Source organism: Crocodylus porosus, unplaced genomic scaffold (assembly GCF_001723895.1).
Source record: "Crocodylus porosus isolate Cpor-Errol unplaced genomic scaffold, CroPor_comp1, whole genome shotgun sequence".
Lineage (NCBI taxonomy): Eukaryota > Metazoa > Chordata > Crocodylia > Crocodylidae > Crocodylus > Crocodylus porosus.
The window spans coordinates 74,055,918-74,074,840 of NW_017728909.1; the positions used below are offsets into that span (position 1 = coordinate 74,055,918).

Below are 18,923 nucleotides of genomic sequence, written 5' to 3' on the forward strand. Positions count from 1 at the left end.
TGTTTCAGTGACATGACAAAGTTCATACAGTAAATTTCTCCTAAAACAGGAAATTGAAACAGAACCTAGGGATAGCTCCCAACTCACTTGACTTTCCTTCCTTTCTCAGTTTGGTTCTATCAGCTGAATAAATTCAGGGTCCTTTTCCTTAAAACTATTATCATACTCCAGCAATACCAACGTAGTTCTGAAAGAAGGTCTAAACCTTCTTTAGAATTTGGAAAATCTTATTGTGTGTATATTCCTAGTTAGTCTCAGTGCATTAGAAATAGAAAAAATGAGCTGTATAGTGTTCAGTTTGTACTTCCAGCACACAAGAATAAGCTCCCTTCAGAGGTGGGGCAATCACCTACCCTGGAAATCTTCAAGAGGAGACTAGACAGTCACCTTGCTAGGGTCACCTAACCCCAGTTTTCTTTCCTGCCTGGTACAGGGGGCTGGACCCAATGATCTTCCAAGGTCCCTTCCAGCCTTGCAATCTATGAAGAGAAGGTAGATTGACACATTTAATTAGGCTTCATGGGGGATTAATAGGGGAATAGCTGCCAGTGCAATATTTTCTTTTCATTTCATTTTCTTGATACATAATGACACAAATAGACATTTTACAAGGACTGTGAAAACAGGTCTAGAATTAATCGGTCTCTAATCTTCTGAAGCTGTTCTGGCTGGAAGGAATTGAATCAAGGTTTTAAGGCCTGATCCTGTAAATATTTACTCACACAAGCAATCCTCATACGTCAGCATGTTCTGGAGTTTTGCAGAACGGTGTTCATAGTAAGTGTTTAAAGAAAGCCGTGCAGGAAGTGGTTCTCATAATGTAAAAAAAAAAGATTAAAAAAAAATTTCTCTATTGCATTGCTTCCCAAACTTTTCCTCAGCATGACCCCATTTCCTCACCATGACCGCTCACGCCCAACCCACAGCCCTCCACCCCCATGACCCCATCGACTGATGTTGCATTTGGGGTCACAACCCACAGTTTGGGAACCACTGCTCTACTGGTAGAAAACCAAGGTCATTGTGTGACTGGAGTATGAAATCCTACTTAGATCCTCCCAGCAGGTTAAGGTAATTGCCTAGGATGTGAAAGATCCACATTCAAGTCTGCACTGCCTAGTTCAGTCTTCTGTGTCACAGGTGAATGCTTCCATCACTGGACTGTAAAGTCAGCTTCTCTGGTGGTCTTATTAAATGAATATTTAATTATTTTTTAAAAGGTGAACAGCACCAACAGGAGATATTGAGAGACAGTCACCCCAGAATAGCCAACAGCCTGGCACAATCCTCTGGGATATGGGAAACTTAAGGTTCAAGTATCTGGTTTGAACTGGGAAGAATCTCTCTCTTTCCTGCAGACCAGACGTTCCACCCTTTTGAAACTGGTACATATGTTCCCATGAAAAATTTTAGTTTCAACAGATTGATGTGTCCATCTGAAACCATTTTACTAGAAAATTCCTAACTAGTTCTATTTGCAGTTCCAGTTCCTTGCTATTCATTTCCTTACCTGTCAATCCAGAAAAGGTATATGATGTGCTGAAAGTCACATGTCTGACTTCACAGTACCTGACAATTTAGACAGGACTGTAATGGCCATTCAGTTCACTTCTTTATACAAAAACAGCTTAGATAAAGTGATGTTATAGATTTTAAGGTCAGAAGGGACCATTATGATCGTCTAGTCTCAGCACCTGCATAAGAGAAGCTACAGAAACTCACTTAGTAATTCCTAAATCAAGCCTGTAACATCTGTATAAGATGTAACATCTGTCTTAAAACAAAATCCAGTCTTGCTTTTAGTAGATGATAAATCCAAAAGAAGCCATGGTAAATTTTTCCAGAGACTAGTTGCCTTCAATTTTCTTCCAAACATTAGACATTATTGCTCTTGTTTTTCTCTTGTACACTGCTAAGTTTTACCTTTTCTGCCTTTCTGCACTCGCATGCTCCCAGAGTCAACATACCTAAACGCATGGACAGACCTAGAATTTTGAAAAGGAAGGTGCAGATGGTATGGTTCATCATCACATGTAACACAACAAGTATTCTTCTACAGTTAAAGAGAAATTAGATGCTTTATTACAATGCTAGGGAAGTTAGTACTATGTTATTCAGTTTTGGATAAAAGCAAAATTATTGGAATATGTACTAATTTGCTAGATTTATATATAAAATTAAAAAACCCCAACAAACGAGGCAAAAAATTGAATAGTCAAAGCATAGTCACATTAACCCTGTAGTCTTTATAGTTAAATGTAAGTCTCCTGTTCATATTCATAAAAAAGAAATCTAGACTTCTTGAGTGTTTTGAGCATGTTTCCAATACTTTACTGTCAGTCTTTCTACATCTGAATTAATAGTATCACACCTGAGTTAAGGTTTTTAGCTAAAGCTAAAAACAGTCTGCAGGGCTATGAAATAGGAGACATCACCAGGAGGGACTAACAGACAGCACAACTGCAGAAGATAGGATAGCTTGAACAATGGAACTTCAATACCATTAACAAGGATAAGGGGCCATTAACACCTGTGGAGTGGATAGAATGAGTATGAATTAAAGAGGTGACAATGAGCCATGAAGTCAATTGACTCTTTCAGCCCTACCTGAATAGAAATGCTGTGGCTCCTGTAGGCAATTGGTTTTAAAATTTGGGTGGACCAGGAATGAAAGCAGGGTGCAGCTGCACCACTGAATCCCCTTGCATCCTCCCCTGCCTCTGGCTTCTTTACTTTCCATTCCATCAAGGAAGAGCACACACCAACTGCTGAAATTTCCTCAGCCGGACAAAGGGTTTTTGAACCCGAAAGCTTGCTTAATAATTGTTTTCCAACTATTTAAGTTGGTCTAATAAAAGATATCAGATTCACCCAAAGAACCTTGTCTGCCTAAATAATACACTTAGCATAGTTTTTTATTAATTCCTGTGACATGCTTCCTTCAGCTAGATTCTTCAGCATGTATACACATACTGATCCTGCCTTGAGCAGGGGGCTGAATTAGATGCCCCCCTGAGGTCCCTTCTAGCTCTGCTTTCTCATACTCATATATGGGAAAGGCAGCATCATTTCTATTCAGGCAGGGCTGAAAGACTCAGTTGGCTTCATGGTTACTGTTATCTCCCTAATTCCTTTTAATCTGTTGTGTGTGTGTGCATGCACACATGTGCACATATATAATAAATATGTGTGCGCACTTGGAGTTGTATTTTAAGTATTTAGGTTTCCATGTATTTATGCCAGAAAAGAGAAGGTCAAAGAAGTACACCTTGTGCCATGAGCTTAAAGCAATAAGATTCATGATGGCTGTTAGTTCCTGGGGGAGTCCTGCGTTGGGCCAATCCCAGAAAGAGTTCTGTCTTCCACCCATATTTTAGTGGTCCACTAGGGCACAGGAGTATAGGTACAATCAGATTCTTCACATAGGATTGTAAAACAGGGTAGCCTTTTTTTTTTAAAGAAATGACAAAGTCTGAAGTGAAATACGTTTGCCTGTATTAAAGAGGTTTTAAAAAAAGCCCAAACATTTTGATTAAGCGCAGTATTCTCTCTCTCAAAACTGAAATCGGATTCCATAAAGGAAGATTTTTTTCCCAGTTATTTGTGTAACCTGTTTTCCAGCCAAAATCACAATACTCATGACTCTAGTTTCTTAGTAAAAGCACAAACCTCAAGTATAAAATATTTTTGCCTTCAGCCAGCAATTTCCTAACCTACAGGGTAAATTTCCTTGGATTCTGTTAAATTCTTGCATAAAACAAATTTTAAAAAATCCTTTCCTGCAGGATGGTTAAAGTTACAGGAATGTACACAAGGAATAGAACAGCTGGATCCCAAAAGTTTCTACAGGCTATCAGGAAATGGAAAACTTATCACCACTGAAACAGTTACAAGAATAGTGGCATGCATTTGATGGCAGAATCTTCCACATATAAATAAATACTCGTGTTTAACTTCAGTGGTGTTAGCAATTTGGATGAAGTTAATGAGTAACTCACTGATTCTTATTTAGTTAGGAACATTGAATTGGTAAGTTCTACTGAAGAAATATATTAAAGATTAATATTTATTCAGAATTGCTCTTTGTTTTGTGAAAGTATCTGTCACTTAAGTGGGTTTTTTATAAACATACTGGTTACTTTAACAACAACAAAACCACAAATCTTAGAATTTGTTTTAAAAATTGACAGGTTATTTTTCCTTTGCATACTTCAATACCCAAATGTGACGAGATGTACCTATAAACTACATCTGTGTTTGAAGAAAGGCACACCTCAGAGTTAAATCTGGCTGTGGTTGAAGGATTTGGGGCCTTTGTATTCTGCATAGAGCAAAATATATCATAAAAGGCATGCAGTCTTTTCCTGCCTGACTGGTGCGTCTCCTCCATGAAATAGGCTGGACTAAATCCCTCCCCTATGTAAGTGCATTATGGTAAATGGAAATACAGAAGAACTGAATTTAAACAGAAAATAGAATCTCTAGATTCTTTTTCTGGCTTGTCTTTCATCCATTTTGTTTTTAGCATGTCTCCCTGGGGGAAAAAATTTGCCCTTTTCCACAAAAACCTTTCAGTTAAGAGAGAACCATATATTATGTTAGATATTGATCACATTTTGAAGTGTTTTTCATATGAAATCTAGAAATATTGCTTGTAGGCAGCAATATAGTTAGATTTTTATAAGAAGAGTATAACAGTCAACTTTTCATGTTTATTTTTCTTTTAACCAGGTAGACAAGAAAATTGTGCGAACTGAAATCGGAGTTTTACTTCGCCTCTCACATCCAAACATTGTAAGTTTGGTGCTTTTCCATTATTCTACTCTGTCTCCCCTTTTTAAACTGTATACAGTGTCTAAGATTTCAATAGCGTAAGCTTTGTAGCCAACAAGCTACTTCATCCATTATACAAAGCAGATAGTTGCCTATGAAAATGGCACTCTGAACCAGTTGGTCTCTGAGGCTAAGTACAAACATTTGGCGGGGGCTAGAGGGAGGGTAGATCAGGTTCAAAATGGCCACCCAATGTAACTTAGTTCACCCCAGGTTGGACATTACACTCCGACAGGTCTCAATGATCACAAATTAATCTAAACCCTTAATCGTACAGAAGTTCCATGCACACAGACCAGTCTCCAAATGGCCAAGTTCAATCCAAGATAGAACTGCACCAATGTACACTCAAATGTAATCGATCTAGGTTAGACCAGTGCATGGAACTTCTGTACAGTTCCCCGCATGGCCCCGGGGCTGGAAAAGCCCAGCCATTGGCCCCAGCCCTGGGACTGTACTTCTCATACCCCGGCCTGGAACTGGGCTATTGTTAGCCTCCTGGCCACACACCCTCCCTGAGGACCAGCCAGCCCTTCCCCCTCTCAACCTCCATCCTGCATGCCACTCCAGGGGCTGCCAGAGTGACATTCACCACTGCCAGAGCTGAGCAAGTAAGTCCCAGTGGGGGGAGGAATGAGAGGGATGGGGGTAGGTTTATGGGAGGGGGGTGGGATGCTGACAATATTCCCTGGTCCCCCCCAAATCCTCACCACTAACTCCATGAATCCCTCTGATCCTTCCAAACCCTGCCAGACCCCAGCAACCCCCCACAGACTCTGGCTGGCCCTCCCATTCCTGCACAGGTTGCACCTGCTCCCATCTCTCTGTGGGTCATGCCTGCCCCCCCTCCCAGTCCTTCCATGGATCACACCTGTCCCCCCTTCCTCTGCAGGTTGCACCTGCCCCCTCAACTCTCTGTGGGTCATGCCTGCTCCCTCATCAGATTCCCAATCCTCCCCCAACCTGCTTGCCCCCCATCCCTCCAACCTCCCTACTATGACCCATCCCAATTTACCTTAGATCAAGTGGCAATGTTGAACCCAATCCAACAACCCCCTAACCGCCCCAAATGTCTGTACTTATCCTAAGCTATCACCCTGCTTTACCTTCTGCTTGACTTCAGACTAACATGGCTAACTGCATCTGAGAACTAAATATTGACATTTATAGCTCATTATGTGCTAATATGTGAAATCCCTAGATTACAGAACCTTTTGGCTACGGTTACTAGATCAGAGTTACATGTTTAAAGTACCATATTTTCTCACGTACGGCATCTACCTTTTCCACTAAAATCAGCCCCCCAAAATCAGAATGCATAGCTTAAGCCAGGAGACTGTTTTCTTTGCTGGAAAAGAAGCATTCCTAGAGACATTGTGCATGCCATGCAGCTGCCAAGGTGGTTGCTGTTTATGTCTGTTCAGCAACCTGAAGGGATGGAGTCCTGTGTTAACCCTTTCACAGCTGTAGCTATTAGCTGAGCACTGTAGCTTGTGTGCCTGCAGCAGTAAATGTGCTGATGGTGGTATCTTTTGATGAGGCCTGTGATGTGGAGACAACCCTTTGTTTACAGAATCTTGTATAAAGAACTACTTACAGTAAAGAAGTAACAGTCTTGCTACTGCCTTTGCAAGGGGCTGCGGCCTAACTTTCCATGACATAGAGTAAGTCCTCTCGGAAACACGAGGTGTCTAGGAAGCGTGGTGCCCCAGGAGACAATCTAGGTAAGGCAGCTGGCAGCAAAAACTTTGTCACTGAGCTGGCCATGACTCTAGAATTATTTTTTCTACAGTCTGGCTTCCAATGACAAGCTGCATGTTTTATTTGGTGGGGGGAGGGCGTTATAAGAGCATTTATGGTATATTATTACAGGTCTTGAAAAGCAGGGGATAAAATTTACAAAATCAAGCCTTTTGTTAAAGAAGAAGCTGACAAGATACATGGGTCTGTCCAGTACTACCATGGCTAGTCTTTAGAGGGAATGTCCTTGCATTTCTTTCTATAGACTTGCTCTGGAAGATGCATGGATGGAAATGTATGGACTTTAAAGAAAGCAATTTCTAACCTTCTACAGAGAGTTGCTGTACTCTGAGATATAGGGTGTGTAGGTGTGAACAAAAGAAAGAGTGATCCCAGAGGAGATAAAATAAAGGGGAAAAAAGGATAAAAAATATTTACAATAAATTGCTTAACTGCCAGGAATATGAGCCATGTAACCATTGTTATTGCCATTTTCTATTTTACTTACTGCAATCTATTTGTTTTAGGTGGCTCAGTTATATATGCACTTAGTGCAAGGGAAAATAAAAACGTAATTACTCTGTTTGGTATCTTTCCTAGATAAAACTGAAGGAGATATTTGAAACCCCCACAGAAATCAGTCTTGTCCTGGAGCTGGTCACAGGAGGGGAACTATTTGACAGGTGGGTGATCGATGGAAACCATATCCTGCAGTAGTAGACACAAGGGGTTTTATGTTGTTTTTACCTTGCAGTGTCTTACTCCACAAGGGTATGGTGCTGGAAAGCTTGCTCATCTGTGTAATCCTTCCATTAATAGTCCCTAAGTAGTTCAATTTAAGTAAGACTTATTTACATGATTAAAAATCTGCAGGATCTAGCTCCCAATTAAAAGGTTTCTCCCTGGAGATATTTTCTTTTGAAAGGCCAAAATAAGCTTAAAATGGAGAAAACTCAGTCGATTCTGAAAAATAGGAAGTGGTGCAGGAAGAGAATCAGCAGGTGAACATCATAGTGAGAAGGTGAGTAGGGCAGTCATGCAGTCCCAAACCAAAAAGCACTTAGTCAGGAATGCTGGCAAAAGCATGTAAGCAAGCCAAAAGAAAAAAGTGTCACCAGAATCAGGCCACCAGGAGAAAGGAATGCCAGATTTAAAAGACTGATTAGCAGAGTAACAAGAATACCATAATATTTGACATTAATTATATCTGGAAAAACTCTATCCATCTTAAAAGATGCTGAGAGAAAAATTAATTTCTGATGCTTATTTGCCTATAATGATGGATAGTTCTGCAATGCATGTGCACAGAGCTTCATGTTCTTATGTTAAGAATGTAAGAAATTTCTCATGATTTCATTCTGGGGTAATATTGTATTCTGGGGGTTTTCTTACGAGTTATCTGTCCCTGTTTATAGAGCACACAAATAAACAGAAAACATTTTTTGATAAATCACTTATTTTGCTGAACTAATCTACTGATCAAATGATGCTTTCCAAATCATGTGGGGTCAAGATATTTAATCTTCCCTCATCTTGGATTACATGCTTAATATTTAAAGCAAACACAATATAGGTATGAATTAAGGACACAGAGCAGAAAAGTAATGTCGATTGTGGAGAAACACAAATTTGTCTTTGTCAATGGATATTTTTATGCATAATAATCCTAGCAGTAATCCCATCATAAACTATTTCAGAACTTCAGTGGCAGTAGCTAACTATAACGAGGCACCTATGGCACGCACCTTTTACTTTAAGATAGGGAAACTTCAGTTTAGAGAGCCACAGATAGTGTCATAGTTTCTAGGGTCAGAAGGGACCTGAACAGATCGTCAAGTCCGACCCCCTGCCCCAGGCCAGAACGAGTGCTGGGATCATAACATCCCAGCCAGATATCTATCCAACCTCCTCTTAAAGACCCCCAGATGTGGGAAACTGCCTGTTAAGAGCTCCTAAAAAGCAGGGCCCTGGGGAGAGTAAGGGCACTGTGAGTAAGGGCTTATAAGGAGCCACATCCCAGGAGGAGAAAAGTTTGATTTTGCTGCCAGAGATTTTAGGGTTTTTGGTAGAGTCAGAGGGCTCAGTACCTGAGCCGGGTAGAGGAAGAGCCTGGATCCACAAGTCAGAGGAAGAGGAGCCCTGCATCAGCTGGCTGTAGCTGAGCTAGGACCAGGGGCCAGAGGGGAATGCTCCAGGAATAGGAAGCAGCAAGAACCCAGGGGTGCAGCTGCTTCTGTGTTTGGTTGTACTCTGAGGGAGGGAAGGTTTTCCTTCTGTTGAAGTGGTAATGCATTATATCTTTTATTGAGGTTTGGTTTTCCCAGGAGTGGAGGTTTCTAGTAAGCAGTTGCTGGCCATTTACATCTTAGTTATACAGATAGTTTGGGTATAGGATTACAGGCGAGGTTTGGAGGTTCCAGCTGTACCTGCAGGGCACATGACTGCCATGATCCCATCCAGGGGTGAAGCAAATACTGAGAGTAGTGGAGAAAGGGCCAGGGCTCAATGTCCGAGCAGGGCAAAAACCAGGGTCAGGGACCCATAACCCAGGAGGGGTGAGACCCAGGGTCAGGAACCCATAGGTCAGGAGGGGTGAGGGCCCAGACCAAAGACCCATAACTCCAGGAAGGGCAAGATCATCCCAGAAGGTTGGATTCTAGGACCATGGCCCCAGAGTGAGAGGCACAAGGGCCAGAGGCCCAGAGAGACTGATAATTGACAGGGCTGGAACCAGAAGCCTGGCTTGGTGCAGTGGGTCAAGGCAGAAAGGGGCCAGATACAGGAAAGAGGTGGAGGCCATGAAGGCCGAGGCACCAACAAGGGTAAAAGGCCTGAGATAGCATGATGCAAGTGCCCACCAAGGTTATTGATTTGTAACCCCTTTGAGGCACAGAAACAGCTATAGCAGGGGAGGATTGGAAGTCATGAATGGCCCATAAGACAACAGGTGACCAGGGGGTGGACAGATATCAGCCAGGAAGGCTTATGTGATATGGGAACTGATTAAGATCCATGGGATCAGTGACAGACCTGCAAAGGTGAAGGCTGAGTAAGACTCAGTCTAGGACTCTGGGGCAGCCTCCCTTATTCTAAACAATATTTCCAGCAAGGGGTGGTGAGCAAAAATGAAGAGGACAGATACACAGAGAGCCAGAGTAGGGCAGGATTCATGAGGCCACCAGAGGGCATCATGGCCACCTCTGGGACCTATCCCTGTGACACCAACTCTTTCCATATTCCTTCAAATGAAAAAAGAAAATTGTGCATTTATTTGCATACACATGCTATATTCTGATATTGTTTAGCTGCTGCTATGCTATTAGGAACTAGACTTGAGACAATGATAAACCATGCAGGACCTTCTCTGTCACCTAACAGTAGCACTAGGCTTATACGCATCAGCTTTATACTTACTCTAACATTTATTATCCATAAGGGAAACATCTGTAGGTCATCGTGGAAAAGGAAAACATGATTATGTCTAAGAAAAGGTTGTTTGGCTTGTAAACAGCGAAGTAGTAGGGGAGCTGACAGTGGTATCTGGCACACTTCCATACCTTGCAGTACCTCTATGTAGCTGTTTTTCAGGCTGTCTGGGACTTGTTTCCAGCATTATGGGACTTAGCTGAGTGAAACCTTTTCATATGGACTGTGATTGCTTTCTCAAAATTGGGCCCTGTTAAGATTTTCCTTGGGAAGCTGTCACACATTACACTTAGACCATACTAAGGACACTTAAATGTGAGCATCCACACATTAAAGCTCATTAACTCGTATTAAGTGCCCTCTGAGTGTCTCAAAATTATGCCAACTCAGGTAAGAGTTAACTTTGGGACCTGCTGCCTAGCTCATGCTAGGGCAACTTCAGTCTGCTCCACAGAGATAAAAGGAGTCCTCCAGCATACCAGCATGCACCATTTCCAACTCCTTCCTGCAGAGCAAGGATACAGCTCCCATTTCCTGGCTCCTGGCTATGTCCCTTCTCACTAGCCCTTTAGTGGCAAGTCAGAGCTGTGCAACACAAAAATGGTATTAACCCTTAACATGTGACTGCTCACAGCACATTCTAACTTTAACACTACTTATCATTCCACAGAATTAGTATGGTCTAAATGTAAAGTGTAACTTTACCCATGGTCCAGACATTCAGCTCTACCTACTGCCTAGCTATATCAACAATATTACTAAGTAAAGCAAAGGTGCTTCACCGATTACTAGAATCCTCGGACTCCCGTGTGATATAAGTGATGAGTACCAATATTATGTAGCTCTTCAGCATGAAGTGCTCCACCTCCCATTGTACACTACAGAACTGGAAATAGTTGCAGTAAATTTTCATTTTATTGGTGATTTGAAAAGTCATTGAAAGCTAATTTGCAGCAGTTATTTCTAGCAAAAGGAAAGTGATTCTGCTCTTCAGCATAAGCGCAAAAATAATTTAACAAAAATATGCAGCCTACAGCACTCATATGAACAGTTTCTCATTAGCTGTTCCTTCTCCCTTTAACTATGCTGAAGAAGTAGGAAGAGCATTTGCACTTTGGGTTGGAATAACATTAGCCTCCTACAGGTCGTTTTGAGATGGAAATTTGGACTCCTACTTAAAGGCAAACTTCTCTTCTCATCCTTTTTCATCTTCCTCAAATCTTTATCTGCCTTTCCTTCCTTTTCCCCGCATCTCAATCCACTTTCCTTGCATTCTTTGTCCCTGACATTTTCACCCACAAGCTCTTACCTCATCTTCCCACATCACCTCCTTTCTTTGTCACTCTGGCTATTTCTTCATTCTTTGCTTCCCATTTTTTTCCAGTGTTTTGTAGCTCTCTTATATAAAGGGAATGTGCTGACCTATCTTTAAGAGACTTTGACCTTCTGTCTTCTGTACATATATAGCTTCTATCGGAATAGCATCCGAGAACTGTTAACCATATCTATTTTCCCATCTAACAGATGGAGGGTTAAGGCACAGAGAGACTCCAGGTTATGACTGGAGCAGTCACATTGAAAAATACAGGAGACTTGAAAACAAAAATAAATCCAAGTCTTCCCTCTTTCCCCACTTACTGAACTGACTGTGAACCTTTGGGATGCTTTTAAATGATCTTTCACAAATGTTAAAATGTGTAATTTTTAGCATATGATTTTGTAATATTTCTTTGACTATATTTATTACATATAGACTAAACTTAGAAACATATCCATGTTAATATTAGTTCCTGCCTGAATTATGTAAGAAAGCTGTATTCTGTACAATACTTATTCCTATGCCTTCTTTCAGTCAGCTGTCACATAAGTCATCCAGGCTCATGCTCAGCCACATGGTTTCAGATCAGCCATGTCATTATTGTAATGTTTGGCCTGAATGCACATACAGCAACTTTTCTTGCTAGCTATCCCATTATTTTACTACCACTGCTAACTAGGCCATCCTGTTTATACTACTTAGGAGCAACTTGCATCCACTTCCCAAACTCAAAGGTCACTGGCACAGTCATTAATATAATCACACTGTTGGGCTCTGAGGAGTTTTATGCCCGATCCCAAAAAGCTTAGGTCGGGGTGCTCAAACCCAAGCCCATGGGCCAAATCCAGCCCAGGAAGCTATGTCATCTAGCTCCCTGAGGAGCTGGTGGGAAATGATAGCAGCATTCATTTCCACTCCCTTGCTGCCAAAGGAATGCACCCCCTGGATTCCTGGGGAGTTGCTCAGAGCAAATAACATGGTTTTGCATGCCAGATCATCCCAGTATGTAGCTAGATCCAAATGCATGATGTCAGGCTGGCACACAGCTGGATCTAGGCATACAGGTTTGGTTCAGCATGTGGCCAGTCTAGGCATAGGGTCAGTCCAGTGCCCAGCAGGATTTGGATGCTCAGGATCGGTCTAGCAAATAGCAGAATTGCACCCCTGGACCAACTCTGTGTTGACCTCACACAGAATCCATCCTGTGGACTGACCCCACACCACTAATCCGGCTCACAGGGCCAGAAGTTCGAGCACCACTGCCTTAGATTGCAATCATGTGACTGCTGGCAGGAGCAGGCAGGAAACCCAGGGAACTCCCCAGGATGGGGATCAGGGCAGCCCCAGGATCTGGGACACGGCTTTCCCATGGCCACCCCCCCAAGATATTGTTAAGTGTAGATTTGGGCTAATATCACCCCTTCTTCATCAGATCACCCCCCTATTGTAGAACTTTCATTTTGTAGAGCTTTCACAAAAAAACATATGGGGGTTTTGAAGGGCTGCCCTTTGCAGTGATGCTGAGATTGCTAATTGAATAGAAGCGTGTTGTGGACAAAGAATGTCTGGGGACATCCTGAAGTCTTTCAGACACGTTCTTGTTCCTGTTTCATAGAAATTAAGAACGCAATGGGATCCTTGTGAAGGAGTTGGGAAATCCAATTTGAAGGGTGCACAGTGAGTCACCATGGTAGCACTGGTAGATGGATCTTTAATATTTCATAGCTCCACTATTTCCAACTCCAGCCCCTTTCTTGGACTGTAAAGACAGCAAGTGAGAAAGGGAGACAAATCAGTCTGGGTAGCTGAAGAAGTAAGACCTTCCAGGCCAAGGGGTACTGCCGGAGAACTCTGAGTAGGAGGAGACACGTTCCTGGCAACAGGCTGCACAGAAGGCCCAGAGAGGTTGAGGGAGCAATGGCAATACACTGAGAAGTAAAAAAGAAACTCCTCATACAAGGAGCAGAGACTGTGGCCACCAAAAGACTGAGGTAGAAAGTAGTCAGTCTTTCATTAGACTTACAGTAACATCTAATTTAAAAATATTTTTTTCAAAACAACAAACAGCCCCAATCAGATAAAATAATCCCTGTGAATTATTCTGTAGAACAGTGCAGCTAGTTCACCAAGTTTCATTTTCTTGCATTTTAAAATAGCTGAAACATTAGGCAGCAAAACATATGCATAGCTTTGTAAATGAAGAAGCAAGTCAACCAGCAGCACAGTTGGCACCAGTGGAATACTGCTTGGCCAACAAAACAAAACAACACAAAACACTTCTGCATTCACAGAGGAGTTTCTTCTGAGTATTTGGCTGCCTTAGTGCTACAAGCTAAGTGTCAACTGATAAAATATTAAAATTTGACTGTTTCTTAGTCCTTCTGAAGAAGGCTGTGCAACATTTCATTTATAGGCCCTTTTACTTCACCTTTGATTTCTGTCTCTACAGCTTCATAGGAATCATTAGCAAATTATAGTCAGGACAAAGCAGTATATAGTATAGTGGTTCTTTAGGAGAAGGGAAACATACTCAAAGTAGCTGAAATCAATGTAGAAGAAAAAAGTGCTTTAGTTTCATAAGCAGTGCTGTGAAAATTGCAACTTCCGGTGCTCTCCAGCAGCATCCTTACTTACCTCTGACCAAGAACTTGGGCCCATCTTTGCAACATAGGTCTAACTCCCACAGAAATCAAGTCTTACTTTTTTTGAAAATACTGAGCACCCGTCTGCACGCTTTGATTTCATTGTGAGCTGTTAGGGTCTCACCACGTTTGAAAATCAGGTAACTTATTTAAGTGGCTTAATAAATATTGAAGAACCCAAATTTAGGAAGCCATTTTTAATTTATAACTCCCAATTTAGCTGAAAGGATTTTCCTAGTCTATAAAAAAGCTATAGGAATGTAGAAAAGTGTAAGGAAAAATCATTGAAATATCACATGTGAGCTATGGAGTCCAAAAAAATTAATACATAAAAAGTTTACCTAATATTAACAGTATCCTTTTTTGCTGCTTCATTGCAAATTGAGAGTTGTAATTTTCCCATAAATTGTTAATGCTAAATTTCTGTATAAACAAGATATCTAGTCAAATGAAATCCATTTGACTTGTAACCAGTTTTTTGCAGCATCTGGTGGGTGCAACACACAAGGCACAGTCCAGGGGATTCTCTGCTACCTTTGTGCCTTCTGGGTGACTGTGGGGGTCAATATAGCTTATGCCCAGAGATCTGGGCTTTCCTTTCACCATGGAAAACCATGGTAAAATGTGGATTTTCTCATATTAAGGAGAAAAATGTGGATTGTCTCCTTTATAGGAAAAAAAGGGAAATGGTGGGTTTCCCTTTGCAGACTGGCAGAGTTCCAGCCTGCAAGGACCTCAGGGGAGTGGAAGGAGGGTGATCAGGCAAGAAGTGCTACATGCACGCGTGCGTACACACATGCATGTGGCAGCCAGGCAGCATGGCTAAGTACAGACAGTCAAAAAGCCCAAGGCTGAATAGATTCAGTCTTTGCAGGTTAGTCTAAGGTGCAAAGATTGAACCAATAAGCAAAATAACAGACATTCATTATTGATTCAGGAAATGCAGCCACGTGCTTGCAGTGGCTCAAGCCAGAAGCCGGGAGTGGGGGTGGGAGCAGGGGGAGGTGCTACAGCATGGCTCTCTAGCATGTAGCCAACATGGGCTGTGTGTTCACTTCCTCTGCACTCACAGGAGAGAGTCCTACTGCTGTGAGTCTGGACTGCTGCCCCTGAGGTCTCTGGGATTTGCAGTCAGACTCACAGCAGTAGGACTCTGCAGGGTTACTCATCACTTCCTCTTCCTCCTTCCAGGTGCCTCTGGGATTTGTAGTCCACAGTCACTGCCAGCACTAAGTAAGCAGGACAGGGCAACTCCATACTAAGAGGAAGGGAAGTTTAACCCCACTCCCTGTCCCTGGACCACAGCAGAGGTTTGCTTCTGGGGAGCAGTGAGCCAGCCCTCACTGCTCTGGCTAGGGAGCAGAGGAGGGGTGGAGCCAGCACTGCTCTCTGGAGCAGGCAGCATGCCCAGCCCAGCCCAGGGCTGCAAACTGCTGGGATGCTGGGGGACTATGATTTAACTTGAACCAGGAAGGGGTCTGGGACAGAAGTTCCATAAACCAGTTTGACCTAAATCAGCTAAGTCTGATACTATATCAGACATGGTAGGGGGTTGGACTAGATGATCTGTCTAGGTCCCTTCTGACTCATTGATTCTATATTCAACCAGGTTTATCTTAAAACAGTTTCAGCCATTTTGAAACTGGTTGATGTCACTGAACCTCTATTCTGTTACAGGTTTAAAGCAGTTTCTGATCATTTAAACTGGTTTATATGTAACTTCTGTCTCTAGCCCATGAGACCAGCTCACACAGCTCCGTGTAGGTCCTAGGCAAGGAGCAGGGAGCAGGAAGAAGCCACGGGTGGCTTGGCCATGGGCATGGGGACAAATGGTGATGGAGAGCATTCAGGAGCAGGCCAGAGGGGAGGGAAGAGGAGGGGAGACAGTTGTGGAGTAGGTGAGGGGACTCTGGAGGAAGTGGGGAGGAGAGGGGAAGGGACTGTGGCACAGGTGAGGGGGAGGGGAGGAGAGAGGGGCAAGTGGGGTGCAGAGGATCACCACGTGTATCTCAGGGCACTCTGCCAACCAGCTCCAGATGAGCCTTTTGCCAGTCCCCTGGCTTTTCCTTTCTGTGGGACATGCTCCCTAGCAGGTGCAGCGCCTATCCTTCACCTCGCTGCCCACCCTTTGCATCGCCCAGTCCTGCACAAACAGGCCATTGCCCTGCTGACAGGGCCTCTGCCTCTGTGTGGGCAGAGCCTGGCCAGTCGCTCCAGTGCACAAAGTGAGCTGTTGCTGCTCTGGGCTTGCCTTGGCCCTGAGGCTCATCTTTTCTGGGTGAACTGGACTCTAGCCTGGTTCATACCTCCTTAACTAGGAGGTGATTGTCGGCTCAAATCTAACCATTTCCATCTGTGCCCTTGCCATAGTCTCTACACTCCCAGGGACCTGCACTGCCACCACCCCAAGCTCCAAGCTCCAAGCCTTATGCCCGAAAGTAAAAGGAACTTGGGAGGGACCACCCAAGTCCCAGCCCTGCCCCAAAGGGAAAAGAGAGTCTGGCCCTGCTTCCAGTTGCCTTCCCACCCATCCGCACAGCCCCAAGCACCATATTGAAGGCTGGAAGTGTGTAAGCATATTTTCATCAACTGTTTCTCTGTCTTCACAGTGTTAGGACTTTGGGAATGTCCTCATTTGCCCTGCTTTTACTGGTGCCATGTTGTAGGGTGTTTTTTAGTGTTTCACATATTGTTTCTTATAGTTGCTGGTGAGGGTTTGAAGTGGATAGTTGGGGAGTCTTTGGGTAAACAGTTGAAGCAATTGGCTTCTTCCAGTCTCATTTTCCTGAGATTAGCAACTCATGGATGAAAAGATTTAATCAATGCACATTGAAAATGGAATGGGAAGTAGAACCAATTAAGATTCTTGATGATGATCTGTAATGAAAAACTGTAGTTAGATGGAGAGTGAACGAGAGAAAGAGGACTTTGAACAAACTAAATAATAAAAACTGAGATTAAAATTATTTTGCCTCTATTTGCAAGGAAAAATTTTTACATACTTTTAGCAGGTATTTTTATACTCATTGTGTGTATAATATATAAGGCCTTTTGCAAGTAAATTATATGCTCCCATTTCACCTACAACTGATATGCAGAGTGGGAAGGAATAGCCATTACAACAGTAAATGTTAAATAATAGTTTAGAGACAGAACACAAAGATTTCTTTAAAGAAAAACAAGATCTGGGCTGATTAGCATAAAATTTAATTTTCACTAATCAGTCTGAGATGAGAGAACCATAAAATGAGCATTAGGCATAAATTCACGTTTTAGAGTGGATCAGAGGTAGAAAAAAGGAGCTAGTGGTGTTAAGATTAAAACAGGGAAGTAAAGAACAGAATAGCAATTGAGGGGGAGGGGAACCAGGTTAGCTGTTAAAGATGATAAAATCTCTCACAATTAAAACCATACGCTTACTCACTGCAGTAAAAAAACAAGAATGAAATTCAGTGATCTCAGGGTACGTGGAGGAGCTGTCCATTGCTTATGCTGCATTCAGGTCCAGTCAGGTCCAGTTACGACTTAGTTCCTTCTACCCAGTGGGAGACGGAGAAGCCACAGGAGTAACTACAGCTCAAGGACTGGAATAATCTCTTCTGACTGGTCAGACCCAGAAAGGAGAAACAGGTTTGTTTTTGGCTGGTGATCACGTCATTATTTCTTCAGGGGAGATGGAGAAGCCATGCCAAGGGTTAGAAAGGGACCTTCCCTCTGCTCCACTGCCTGAGAACATGCAAAGTCTTTATTTCTCAAAATATACAACTCCCTCCCTTCTTGTCAGTTGGTGTTTGTGTATGAAAAAAATGTTCTGTGATCTGCATGCCTGCCTTCTTGGGATGACAGATCAAGCTTTGGTAAGGAGCTGTCATCCAGGGAAGGATTCTTCTACAGCACAAGCAATCTCAAAATCTTTCAAGGCTGAATAGTATCAGGCATCAGGGATTTGTCATTTTTGCAGCTAATAGACATCCGTGTCTACAAGTAGAAGAGCTATCTCTTCCCCTTGGTATTGCAGTACAGTGGAACTGGATAAAGTGTTTTTTTCCAAGATCACTGCATCTCAGTGAGCAGGCTGTCTTTTATTGAAAGTCTTGCATTTTTGTTTGAGAAAAAAGAGGGCCCTTTTTTCTACCTTGATGTTTTTGGAGGTCTTAATATAGCCATCGATTTGCATCTTGCCATTAAACTGTTCTGTTGCACAGTAACACTAAACTCTGATCCAGTTATCTGGCATTAATCTTGATAACTGTTGTGATAGAGAAGAGGAAAATTCCTGTGTATCTTGGAGATGATCTAATCAAAATCATTTGGGTCTGCCCCAAAACATTGCCTTTGGCCAGTGAGTGAGACTTCATGCCAGTTGGAGGTCCCACAGCCTGAGGAAATCATCTCCCTGTTCAAGGCAGTGGAGCAATAGAAGTAAGTCTTTGCATTTGGCACAGTGAAAGATCTGTCCCTTTGTCTTGCTGTTCATTAGGGATTTTGGTTTTTCAGTTGTAACTGAGCCAAAAAGCCCATTATTTCTTACTTCAGTGGATAAGTCAATTTTTAATGCTATGCTCATTTCAATTTGTTGCCCTAATATGCCCATCATTATTTCCTGAATAGAAGCTTTAATTAACTACAGTTAGTGTGGAAAATGATGTATCAATAATTTCAAGTTCAGTTCAACACTAAAAAGTGATTGTAAAAACCACATTGTGGAACTCTATATCTCTGGCATCTCATTGATTTCCAGATCAAACATACTTAGTTTAGAGGTAAAAAGTTCTCATCAGTCCAGAAGATTCTGCATCTATATCAACACTGCCTTTCTGCCACATCCAGAATCACTGGGAAGAAACAAGTTTTGTCCATTCTTTTCATGCCCAAACCTGGCATTTGGGTAGTGTAGACTAATTAGAAGAATCTTAAGTACCTTGGAGTTACTTCCAGGCACTTCTGAGACAATGTTGAAAACA

At 42.5% G+C, this 18,923-nt stretch overlaps 1 protein-coding gene across 1 annotated transcript in view; it reads left to right on the forward strand.

The window, feature by feature from the left end:
• The window catches only part of CAMK4 (calcium/calmodulin dependent protein kinase IV), a 329,227-nt gene that overhangs the window by 156,327 nt on the left and 153,977 nt on the right, over positions 1–18,923 (forward strand). Inside the window, exons 3-4 of the mRNA XM_019532473.1 lie at positions 4,732–4,794; positions 7,174–7,256. Coding sequence (XP_019388018.1) covers positions 4,732–4,794; positions 7,174–7,256 — 146 coding nt within the window. The remainder of the gene's footprint in view (positions 1–4,731; positions 4,795–7,173; positions 7,257–18,923) is intronic.